The sequence below is a fragment of the Bidens hawaiensis genome, unplaced genomic scaffold (assembly GCF_021521415.1).
Source record: "Bidens hawaiensis isolate Kalapana, Puna unplaced genomic scaffold, B.hawaiensis_p1.1 tig00029600_1, whole genome shotgun sequence".
Lineage (NCBI taxonomy): Eukaryota > Viridiplantae > Streptophyta > Magnoliopsida > Asterales > Asteraceae > Bidens > Bidens hawaiensis.
The window spans coordinates 88,318-101,763 of NW_027494899.1; the positions used below are offsets into that span (position 1 = coordinate 88,318).

Sequence of the window (13,446 nt, forward strand, 5' to 3'; positions counted from 1 at the left end):
TTTATTATTATTATTATTATTATTATTATTATTATTATCGAATAGTCAGTTGGATCACTGATGGGTTACTGGCCCATCTAATCATCCTCATTCCACACCTAGGAGGAAACCGATCATAGGTGCCAAAATTCCCTAGTCCAGCCTGAAACCTCCTTTTATTTTATAACGAGTGAGACTTGAACCAAATACCTCTCCTATTTTTCTAATTATAGGTGAAAGAAAAATAGTGTTTTACAAATTATAAAACTATATAAAAAGTCATATGTTAAAATTTAAAACGCACAATATGATTTGTGTAAGCAAATACGCAATGTCCCATATATTAAAAGAAATTATCCTAAGGCTTTTGAACCACCAAAAAGGGTGAGTCATTTGAACGAATCCGGGTATGATATACGTAGACCCATGGGTCAATAGATAAAGATTGTTGTGGGCCCACTTTATTATCTAGAAAACATGTCGACGTCATCCTTTATGTGTGTAATCCGTGTTTTCTCTTTTCCTGTTTTCTATTTCAATATATTTTCATTTTATCAATCATTTCATCTCATGATAAAGGCCCAGGACATATGTTCATAATAATTAATTAAACAGGAATTAATTTTCATGATTTGTTAAGAGGATGACTTTTTACTTATTGTTTTGTTTGTTTAATTTAAATTAATTAACAAATGTACAAGAAACAGTAGATTAGAAATTATAGACTTTCAAAATATTTTGAATTTGTATTATGAAAGTGGACCTAAAGCGTGCAATAAAAACAGTTACGGTTTCAATAAAGAAAAAGAATTACTTGTGTTTAAAATTAGACGGTTACTCTACTAAAATATAGTACCCGTTCAATATAAAGATTTTTTTTCTTAAGTAGAGAATGTCAAAAACCGCATATGTTTGTGGCTTACCAACTCAACTAGGATGAATTGATGCTAACTTTCTTTTTCTCTTAATGGTTATAAATTCACAACCTTCTATTTTGATTTCTTTTAAAATACAAATACAAAATATTCTTACTAATATATGTATTTGAAAAAAAAATATTTATATCTTATAAATTCAAAAGGTATGCTATTATGTATATTATTAAATTTAACTTTTTTGTTTACTTTTAAATCACCCATGTATCACAATGGGCTATATCCTGGTTGCCTAATAAAGATAGGAATAAAACAACTCCTAGCTGCTTGGTAATGCCAAACACTTCTTAATTTTAGCTCTATTAATTAATATTTGGCTTCTTCATCTGCTAGTTTAAACTTTAAAGCTCCACATGGAGTTTCTTTAAATAGCCTCTTAGCGTGTTCGGGATTAAGCAACTACTGTTTGGTAGCGCCAAACTCTTCGTTATTGCTTCGAAATCAACTTTTTTTTATCTAGTTTTATTAAATATTCAGCTTCTTGTTATATGGATATACCAGTCGTCCGGGCATACTACATAGGACACAATAGTTGTATCGAAAAGTAGTTCATGTTTTATGAAAAATGGGAATTCGTTACTTTCATAGATTTTGGGCGTATAAATATGAATTCCTTGATGTTTTTGTATGTTGTATGAGGCCCTTCATTTAGGACATGCAAGTCAATTCGGGCATGTGTCTTTAACGAGTCACATTAGTCGAACATGCATGCTACTTAAATCACTTTGCCCAACAAGTTATGTTACAACTAACCTAGTGGGCTAAACTAATGCTAGGCTTGGTGTCAATGCATTAAGTTGGTTCTACATGTCTTACCGGGTAGATTTGAAAATAAAAAATGTGTGAGGTCTAATTGTGCAAAGACATGGTGAACCTTTTTGACAAAATGAACCTTTATTATTTACTCAGGATAGATATCTGTTGCACCATGTTCGATCTATTGCGCAAATTGTTATGCAATGATGAATTTACTAGGATAGTGTCCGTGTTATATACGGGTGAAAAAAATTTCAAACGTCATATATACATATATGTGTGTGTGTGTGGCTATCATAAGAATTCTTTACATTGTTTTCTGTAAAACCACAAAATATAAGAAAAATATGTATAAATGGTGTGAATGAGAAACTGTATAAATATACAAATCATTGAATTGCTAAAGTAATAGTCATACTAAAAAATGTAGCAAAAATTAGTTATAAATAATTAATTGTAGTCAAAATCAGTTTTTAAATAATTTTGAAAGGAAATAGTTGGTTATGATTACAGAAAACATTAATTAGTGAGGTTATGATTCTAGAAAATATTAATTAGTGAATTATGTGGCAATTCTAAAGATGGAAACTTTGTAAGCTTATGTGAACATTATATTTGAAGGTCATGTGGATATCTTGTTTTGCTTTAATAGTATAGTAAGTAGATTAACATTATGATTAAAATTAATTGATTAATTATATGGAAATTATAAGCATGGAAAGTGAATGACATGGAACATTAGGTGGACACACTAGAAGAAGGACATGTGGACAAATTGGTTTTCCTTTAATATATTAGTTAGATTGCGTCAAACCAATCTAATTTGTATATAAGAAGTAACATTTTTTATTTCTGTTTTTAATTTATTGTGCTTGTTTTCGTAATAATTAGTGTTTATAGCTTTTTCATTAACCCAAAACGATTACAATGAAGTGGCAGGTAAACGGGCAACAAACTGCGCCGCAACGACGCAACCCCTTTTGAATAGCAAAGTCGATGCTGCAGAAACAAAGCTTTGGGAATTCGTGTTTTGTAAAGCCGAAAACCTCCTTTTAAATAGCAAAGTTGACCCTAAACCCCAAAACAATTATAATTAGTGTTTTATAATGAACATTTCCCAATACGTGTATTAACACGTGTAGAAATGTTAACTTGTTAACATTTATAAAAGTAGTTGTAATTTTTTATACAATAGGATAGAATAGAGTAGCATAGACATTAATTTAAAATTATAAAAGGAAGCTGAATCCTATCTTTTAGTTTTTTAAATGTCACATTAGTAAAACCGCTACCTAATCTATCCAACATTTGTTGCACATTAATAAACTTAATATAGGGGCATAATAATACGTAAATAAAAAGTTTGATGAACATATTAAAATGTTCTTATCAGATATAACTCTATACAAAGTATTATTCTACATTTCTACCACCTTTCATGAAATCTTTCAAATCTTTAGCTATTGAAAAATTCTCATAGATCATTAGATGTTAATGAAAGTAAATGTGTGCAAAAGGTAATTATTTTCATAATTAAAATAAGTAGATATGAAAATTTTCATAATCAAAGCACTTTAATTCATATTTTAGGCATAACCAACCATACATAAGTAACTTCAGTAAACTAACGTCAATATTGAAAAGATGTTGGTAAGTGGTATCATACTTGTTAACTCGTACGCTGCGGTTTAATTAGACGTTAAATAAAAGAAAAAAAGAAAGAAAAAAGAAAAAATGAAAAATATGTGATTGACTGATTGGTTATCTGGTTATCAAACTTGTTATTTTGTTAATAGTCGCCCATAACGCCGCGACGCAATGTTGTCAGCGTTAAGGTGTGATACTATGATTTCCTAAGCATAAAGCAAGCTTTAGTGAGACCACAACTAGCCAAATATAAATTGTAGTCTTGTAGGGGTGAAGCTGAGTGTGAAAAGGGAAACAAAGGACCGACTAAATATACTTTTCTAAGAGCATTTCTAACCCATTCCCTACCATATATCCATATATATCATCTAATTACACTAAAAATCACTGTTTTTTTCTCTAATGTTTAATTAAATAATACTTTCTATACATTTATCATTATCTTTTCTCTTTCCTCCACCCATAACCACTTTTAAAAAATATTAAAAAATTATACGGTATGAATAGTGAATCCTCAAATTTAACTTTCCACTATAACATTTTATCTCTCCTCTAATCACAACCACTAATAATCATACCATACAAGTTAGCATTGTATGAACATTTACCTTTTAACAACAATCTAATCTGTTTGTAATACAACACAGATGTACATCATCACGAGACTCAAACTCCAACTTCTTAGAAATGGACACCTTTTTAGTTGTAATCTGAATACTACTATAGGTTATCTTGAAACATAAATCATAGGAGTGATAGGACATGTAACCAGTAATCCACTGTTATCAAAATGAGTAATAAACGCATTTCTTCTTAAATATTGGAGGTTTTAGTTTAATCTTGATGTTGACTTTAAAAGTAAAGAGGGTGTGTCAGATTGTGACCAGAAATAAAATATAAAAATATAACATCACACAATTTAATTTTTAAAGAACCAATAAGGAGAGGGTAGATCTATAGATGTTAGAAAGTGTCTTCTTAAAAAATTGATAGCCAGAGATGAGAGATACTGATGATTTATTGGTATAGTGGTATCGTTTACTCTCTCACAAATGTAAGTTTATGGGCTACAAATACAAATTAAATATGAAAATTAGAAGCTATTAAAATACCTTTACAAATATTGATTTTTAATACTCTCAATGTTTATTCGTCGCTGATAACACTCTAATTAACTTTCGATTTGTTACCGAACACTCTCAACTTTCACCCTATTTAATTTTTTTCACTCCATCACTAACGGACGACTAACGTCATTAGTGGAATCCCGATTTTCCGATGAACCCTGATTTTCGATGATGTAGATGATCGAAACAAAGAAGAGGGAGGTGGCGCTGCTAGGGTTTTGACGAATCTCAATTTTTCGGCGAAGCTGATGATTGGAAAAATAAAAGAGGGAGACATCACGGCTAAGGTTCCACCATAGGCGGAGGCCTCTGATTCAGGGTGGTTCGAACATCTACCGAATGCGGCTCACAATTGTGAAATGCATTCGACAGTCTGATATCATTTCCGACGGATTACCCTAACGTCGTCAGTCGTCTATTAGTGAGAGAATGACAAAAACAAATACAATAAAAGTTAGAAAATAGAACAAATCAAAAATTAGAAATGCCATTGGCAACAGCCTAAGGTTAAAACTTTAATAAAAACCAATATGTAATTATGTATACTAAAAAAAGTCAAGATGGGTGAAGAAATAATAAAAAATTAAAAGCAATTAAATACCCCCACAAAACCAAATAGGCACATCCTCGACAACGTGTCACATCTATCCTCCACATCCCCACACCACCCCGGGCCCACTTCCGCTGATCTGGTACCCCGTCAGCACGGCCCCACCGGACTCCAACTCTCCACTTAATTCCCACTCATCTTTCCTTTCACGTCCGTAGCATCTTTTCAACCCACCCTCTACAAATAATATTATCTCCCTTCTTCCTCTTCTCTATTCTCTACCGATTATTATTATTATTATTATTATTATTTATTAATAAACAAACAAATAAATATCATTCATCCAATCCAATCACACCTAGGGTTTCTATTTTCCAATTCAACATGAACAACAATAACAATCACGAGAATCAACAATCGGAACAATCAGAACAACAATCGGTTACGGATCGAGGCGTTGATGATAATAATCGTGATCGTACGGATGGCGGTAACGGAACCGGACTGGCGGATCGGTTGACGGACTTGTTCGTCGGAGACGGAGGTGACGGTGACGATGAGGTGTTGATGCGACGGAGTGCGCGAGGAACGGTTGTGCAGTGGCTTCACGCGCTTGATATGCAGGTGATGGGAGCGTGCCGTGCGGATGAGTGGTTGAAGCCGTTGCTTAAGGTTAATGTGTCCAGTGGCGTGGCGGAGGATCGGTTGCTGTCGCATTTGAGTCAGGTATTGGTTGATATTTGTTGATTGTGGTTAGTTAGGTGTATGTGTTGATGTATTATAATCAATTCGTATTAGTTAGATGAGTTATATGTATGTATATGTATATATATATATGTATACTGTACTGAGTTTGTGAACAATTGAAAGAAGCTGCTGATTAATTGCTGCAATATGTGATAGGATATGATGTAGATGCATAAATATCAGTTATATGCTTAGGTGTCTGAATTCATAGCTTATTTTGGATGTTATTGATATGAGATGGAAAGTATGATGTATAGTTGTGCATATTTGAAAGAAGCTGTTGATTAATTGTTGCAATATTTATGATATGATGTTATGTTGATGCATAAATGTGATGTTATATAGTTAGGTGTTTGAATTCATAGTTTATTAGTTAGATTTGGATGTTATTGATATGAGGTGGAAAGTATGGTGTATAGTTGTGAATAATTGAAAGAGACTGGTGATTGATTGTTGCAGTATGTAATATGACTAGGCTAGATACTGGTGTATTATGCGGATTGAATAAATGTTACATACTTGAGAATGAGGATTTAGGAATTATCTGCTAGTTGTGATTAGTTAGGTGTTGAATTCATGTTTTATTAGTTAGGTTTAGATGTTATTGATATTATTGATATAAGATGGAAAGTATGATGTATAGTCATGAACAACTGAAAGAGCCTGTTGTTTGATTGATGCAAATTGCAATATGTAATATGACTAGGTTAGATGCTTGTGTATTAGTTATTACACTGATTGAATAAATGTAATGTTATATACTCGGACGCCCTGCTTGCGGTGCGCGCATATAATGTATATATGCGTGAACCCTCAGGTGGGCAAAAGTAAAATTGCACTAATTTTGACATTATTTTACTAATCTCATGAAAATAACGTTAAAATTGGCGGAAGGTTAATCAGGCATCATGTGGTGGCGTTGATAGCCGAAAGACAAGGGCACATGCACCAATCAGCCGGTGTCCCGATGATTGAGTGCTATGTGCCTTATGTCCAAGGCTTGATGCAAAACTACTATCGAGCCGGGGGTCTCACCGGAAGCAGTCTCTATATCCCTATGGGATAGAGGTAAGGCTGTCTACATCTTACCCTCCTCAGACCCTACCATATCATTGCTATTGGTGGGATATACTGAGTACGATGATGATGATGATGATGATGATTATATACTCGGGGAATAAGGATTTAGGAATTATCTGCCAATCGTGATTACTTAGGTATGTGAATTCATATTATATCAGTTCGATTTGGATATCGTTGATATCATTTAATCGACTAGGATAGATACTCGTGTGCTACATGGATGTATAAATGTAATGTTATATAGTTGAGGATAAGGGTTTAGGAATTATCTATCAATTGTGATTACTTAGGTGTTTAAATTCATATTATATCAGTTCGATTTGGATATCGTTGATATCATTGATATAAGATGAAAACTATGCTATAGTTCTTGAATTATTGTTACGAACTTACGATAAACATGTGGAATTGGAGATAGAATCATAGATGAGTTATTTGCTTTTTCTAGCGGCTTATTGGTTGGTATGGAGTTCGTTAACAATTGAAAGAGGCTGTTGATTAATTGTTGCAATATTTAATATGATGTGATGCTGATGCGTTTGGTTTCGCTTGCAGCACTTCGAACCATCAGAAGTTGGATTGCTTGCGAGGTGTTTGTGTGTTCCGCTTGTGTCAGTTCGTGTTGGCAAGATTGACAAGCAAGGAACTCTCTTAATTCCAAACAGTTCAAGGTAGTTGCAATTCGAAATGCCCTGTAACTAAATTTTGATGCATTATAAGCTTATAACAGAAACAGCACATGCATCTCTTCATTAAAATTTGCTTGGATCATAAAACCAGAACACATGCATGTTAGTCAATTTGTTGATTCTTACAAAGTGTTGAGTTCTTAGTTCTAGTTGTTGATTGGGATAATCTGGCTGAAGCTATGGCCTTTTATCCAGGCTTGCGATATTTTTGTATTCATTTGTAAAGTTTTGAGTGTTGAGCCGTATAGAAGGTAATAGGTAACATACTAACATTTGCTTTGCATCCCATTCATAGGTTGCTGTGCGTATTTTAAGTTCACTTTCTCTGCTTTCTGGGTCTTAAGGGAAAGTTAGCTGCATTCTAACGTGCATAGATTTCAATATGAGAGGATGTTATTGTGTCTTTGTCGACTTAGTATCTAAGCTTTATTACTAATCATTTTACATGGGTTTTAGTTTGCACAACTAGGATTGTTCTTCACCGACTACTACTTACACGCGACATTTTAAGATTTTCTTTTTCCTGTGATGGACTGGCAGAGAACTGTTTGCTGTCTTAGTGATCATACACATACACAAATATACATCCCTCTTTTTCTCTCTCTCACACGCATCTTATTATTCTTCATTTTACATGCTTTTTCTTTGCATTATTAGTATTTATTCCACTTTCATGCAGCATTTTAAGATTTGTTGTTTGTGATGGCCTTACACAGAAATGTTTTGTAATGCCTTAGTGGCGCACACAAACACAACGCTTTATCCGTTATAACCCCGAAAGTGCAAGACATTTTCACATGTACTCGGGGTTAATATTTTCACAATAGGCAGCGTGTGATTTTGAACAATACTATATACTTCTAATCCCTAAAACTGTTGGGGTGAAAGTTTTGAGTGCCTTGTACGTGAATTGCAGACGTGTATGTATCTAACCTCGGATGTCAATACGTATCGGATACCATTTGGTTGCTACGCAGACAACTGCGTTTTGGACTGAGATTGATCATAGCTAGATGGTTGTTTGTCACGGGAAGGTAGCCATTAAGGTTGGTGGTATGACGTGGCTTATCAGATTTGTCAAGTGGTTATCAGTTAAATTTTGTGTATTGCTTGTGTGTGAAAATATCTGCTGCAGCTCACTAGTTAAATTGTGGGATATATCAGTTTTTAACCTGTTACAATTTATCTTGCCATCTATTCTTTACTTGCATACTTTCATTCTAACTTGTTCAATTTAACTGCTAATTGTCTTATTAAGAGAAACGTATGTTCACATCTGTTTATTGATATTGCATACTCTGAAATTTAATGAGTAAAGGTCTGATGCTCTAGGCTCGTGCACATCAGCATATTAATAGTGACATGTTCATCCTTCCAAATAAATATATCTTTTCATTGTAGGTAACTGGCGTATTCTTTTATGATCTCTGAATTAAGAAGAAGTAAAGGTAGAGTTATGCTCTTATATTGATATTCTTACAGATATGCTATGCTGTGTTGTATTCTGATTTCTGGAGTCTTCTACTCAACAAATTTTGATTTTTATTGTCATATGCTTTTTAATATTCTTGTCTGATTCTTTGACTTCACATCCATTCTTGTTACATTTTCTGTTCTTTAATGCACCAAGACACATTTTCAAGTTCAGAAATTTGGTTTCATGCTATTCAGTTATTGTATAAGTACAAAAGGTACCACCAACAGCTCTTGTTTTTGTGGATATTAATGTGAATTATGTGTTCAATAATCAATACTGTTTCTACTGTTTGCAATAGATAACATAGGAACTAAACTAGATCACCAGTGTCATTCTTATTATAAAGTAATATTGTTAATTCGTCATGATGTCTTTAACCATATGTGAAGTGTATGCCATGCTTTTGGAAAATTAAGATAAGAAACCATGTGAGTAGCTAATATTGTTAGGTGCACTAATTCAGTTAATTTTAATTTTAATAGAATAACAGCCTTAGTCCAACATTGCATTCTAAAGGCGTCTCATTATAGTAGTTGAAATACTGATTGTGTTTTTAGTATCTTTGATCTAATATGTGTACTGATTGTGTTTTTAGTAGTATTTTGTTATTTACAGCCTTTGATCATTGAAATACTAGAGTTATGCACTTATGGTGCCAGACATTATTGAGTAGACAGTTTCTAGAATGGTAGATAAATAGTAATGGTCTTGAGGGATCTTATAGTACAACTACTGTCTCTCGTATCCCTTAAAAAGAACTTATTAAAAAACAAACATGAAGAAACTTGGTATCAATAAATCACATTCCGGATTAGAAAACTCAAATTTCAATGTGTGATTTTGAATATGGTGGCTATATGTGTGATGAACTGATTATGTTTATTTTTCAATACTTGATGTTTGTACTTTCTTGCATTGAAACAGGGGGAACTTAACTCTGTCTCTCTTGCCGACATCTGATCTACGTATATCCTTTCTTGGAGATGATGGTCATGTATAGCGTCTTTCAACCTTGAGAAATATCTCTGATTGCTCGTCTGTCATGATTGAAGGAATATCAGCAGATAATTGTGGTCGCTCTTTTATGATTAGGGTTCCTACTAGTGATGAACCTTTTTACTTTTGGTGCTCTGAGAAGTCCAAACTTCTTGGTAATGAATTGCTTGATAAGGTAGGTATCGTATTTTGTGAATTGCATACAAACGTGCCTGCTACTGTGCTACAAACTTATTGAAAAATCTATACTGATATGCTGCATACACTGTTTTTAGATGAAGAACTTACTTGAGAAGAAGCCATCCCTTGCTGATTTAACTGGAATTAGTGATTCTCGTCTTGAATGTTTTGTGACTCGTCTTCGAACTTATCTTGTTGGTTCAAATCCTCAAGCGAATAATAATACTGAACCTGTGTCATTAGCCACTCCCTCCTCGACAACCTCTTTAGGTCATGGCGGAACTGGTAAAAGCTCACATTTGGCATCGAAGTCTTCACGTGGTCGGACCTGTAGCATTCAAGGCAGTCTGAGTCCAAAGGCAAGTTCTTTCAAAGACAGCCCACCTAGAAGTCTTATTTCCTTCAAAAATGTTGTCAAGGATAAATTCAGACGAAAGGGAGAAACAAGCAGCTTTTCATGTGCTGAAAATCTCGATACCATTTCTGTTTCATCTAGTAATACAAATATATCCGCTTCAAAACAGTCTTCTAAAGACAAGGTTTCTGTATCAGCTATTGATAGCAGCTTGTTACCGTTGATAACCGGACTAGAAGTTGGTTTAGATGAGAAAACAGTAGATGACACTTCGGTCATAAGTTCAACTCCTCCGCTTTCTCCATTTTCTCCTTATTGTTGGTGTCCACCTGTCGCGTCCGCTCTCCAGATGGCCTCTTCTTCACAGATGAAGCCCACGTCAGTGGTTGATTCGTTTACCTTACCACCCCTTTCTTCACTTCTCGCAGGCTCATCATCATCCAGCCTGTTAGCACCGAAACCAGCTCTTAATCTGGATGAAATCCCGCCTTTCTTACCTGAACCACTGGTTAGGTTACCCATATCCGTGCCAACTTCTCAACAGATCCCGCTTTTCACCCCCTTGATGACTGATTCAATAGTCCACATCCCTGTAATAGACATATGTTCCTCAGGTCAAGCCTACCTGGTGAGCGGCGGGCCTGCCATGAACGTCACCATCCCACCACTCCACCAGGCGCTCGTGAGCCCGTTGATCCAAGAAACCGACTCCATGGCTGAGAAGAGCGCAAGGGATACCCTACGCCTGCTAATCAGTGGTTCAAGCCAGCTGCCCTCGGTCCTAGCCCATGTCGACGGGAATCAAAACGGGCTGGCATCTGGAAGCAGGGGTCTTTATGGGGGAGCAACGGACGTGAACCACGCCATTGCAAATAGCATTGCTGCTATGGGATTGGTTTCACTGAGTGAGAGGTCCGGTGGTGGTGGTGGTGTTATGAGGAGGTGCCTTGATGACGGTGATCTGGTTGATCTGCTCGGTGACTTGGGTGGAACTTGTTCGAACAATGATGATGCTGATTCAGCGGCTGGAAAAACCCAGTAATGGGCTTCTTTACCTTTGTAGATCCTTGTTTGTCACTCCATGATTTAAAAAAAAAAGAAAAAAAAAACCCAAGTGTAGATATATCTTTAATGTAGTTGTTTTGGGTGCAAATTATTTGTAATTAGACTGGAAATTGGAAAGTCATAAAAGCATGCCTCTACCCCTTTATAATTTAAATTATTTGTTCAAAAGGGAAAAAAAGAATTGGTATGTGGTATAATTATAAATCCATTTTTCATGTTGCATATAAATAAATGAATTGAAAGTATTAACATGAATTGTGATTTAAAACTATTTTAAGACTGTTTATTGCTTGTTGATATATAAGATAACTAAACTTTAGACCATCCTGTATGTTTGTAATGTAGCATATCAATTGTGGGTCTTCCTCTATATATATCTTCTCTGAGTTGTGAAACAAGATATCTAATATCTATTTTAATGATTTTGATTGAGTTATGTTGTTCACACAGATGATTGGGTTAAAATAAGGCTTGTTGTATACAATTTAGCGCTATTCTGCGTTTATGGTTATGAGATGAAAATCTATTTATAGTGAAACTTATAGGGGTTAAAGAGATGAAACAAAATCAAAAGTTGAATCATAAACATGAATATGACGTGTATTCACATATGCCGGTACGAACTTAGTTTTACCTTTTCTAGACGCTAACGTTCTAAAATTGCTAATGTACAACAAAAAAGAGTGTATGTAGTGCAATCACATTTAACTATATAGACTCAAAAATGTAACAAAATGTATTTACATGTTTAACCTAAAATTCATCAAATCTCGGTTAGACTATATATAAGAGATTTAGACTATACAAACTCCTCAATTTCGAGTTCGGTTTATGTTCTACTAGAAATTTACATCCTAAATTTATATTTGTCATTTTTTAAAGGTTAATAACTTTAGAAAGTGTTTTATATTTTTACACTTTGTGTGATTATGCTATCTCATAAAGCAAATCTACTAATAGTACAAGAAATAAAAAAAATATATATATTTATTGTTCAGAGATTTACAGAGAGGAGATGTGAAATAATTTCACGAAAATAGGTAAAAGCCAAAGTAGCAGAAAGTAATTAGTTCTTCCATTTATAGAAACTTAATTCACTTATTTCACTAGCACTCTAGAGTCTATATATATATATATATATATATATAGAGTAAGGATCTAAGAGAACCATTATCAAATTGAGAACTTTGAGAACCATTTTGAACTACTAAAAAAATATCTAAAAAAATATTTAAAAAATTATAAAACAAAAAAAAAAACGGAAATTTTAAAAAAGTAAAAAAACCAAAATTCTTATATTTCATTCTGGTTTCATTAAAAAAAAACCAAATTTTTTTTTCTTTTTAATTCGTATTATACCTATACATATATGTATACTTTCATTTAATCTCTAGTTACGTAATGTACACATATGTACATTATCATTTACCTTAAATTATACATATGTGTATAGGAAAAAATATGTGTATAGATATTATACATATATGTATAATAAAAAAAACCCATTTTTTTATTCGTATTATACCTATACACATATGTATACAATCATTTAATTTCTAGTTACGTAATGTACACATATGTACATTATCATTTACCTTAAATTATACATATGTGTATATGAAGAATACATGTGTGTACATATATGTATAATTTAGCTAAACTAAGAAATTGTTTTTTACGTTTTTTTTAGAAACCGAGATAATAAATAAGAACCTTGCTTTTTTTACTTTTTTTATTTTTGTGTTTTTTTTTTGTTTTATGATTTTTTTTTATTTTTGAGATTTTGAGTGGTCCAAAATAGTTCTCATAGTTTTCAATTCTCAAAAAGTTCTCACATGATCCTGATCCTATATATATCTA

General features: G+C 33.4%; 1 protein-coding gene and 1 long non-coding RNA gene across 2 annotated transcripts; both read left to right on the forward strand.

Moving 5' to 3' along the window:
* The first annotated feature begins 5,552 nt into the window (after window positions 1-5,552).
* On the forward strand, window positions 5,553-10,017 carry LOC143579076 (uncharacterized). The gene is made up of 4 exons (XR_013143393.1): window positions 5,553-5,720; window positions 7,380-7,495; window positions 8,915-8,961; window positions 9,915-10,017. It is a non-coding gene; the product is annotated as an uncharacterized LOC143579076 (long non-coding RNA).
* Window positions 10,018-10,032: 15 nt separating this feature from the next.
* LOC143579075 (uncharacterized) lies at window positions 10,033-11,712 on the forward strand. Its single transcript, XM_077062480.1, has 2 exons — window positions 10,033-10,161; window positions 10,262-11,712. Exons 1-2 carry the CDS (start codon window positions 10,033-10,035, stop codon window positions 11,561-11,563), a joined length of 1,431 nt encoding a protein of 476 aa, XP_076918595.1. The 3' UTR covers window positions 11,564-11,712.
* Window positions 11,713-13,446: the final 1,734 nt, after the last annotated feature.

Bases quoted from the DNA above. Each gene is read 5' to 3' on its own strand.
- LOC143579075 (XM_077062480.1), top strand. From the start codon at position 10,033: ATGATTGAAGGAATATCAGCAGATAATTGTGGTCGCTCTTTTATGATT. The intron at 10,162-10,261 runs GTAGGTATCGTA...CACTGTTTTTAG, and splicing joins GTAATGAATTGCTTGATAAG to ATGAAGAACTTACTTGAGAA.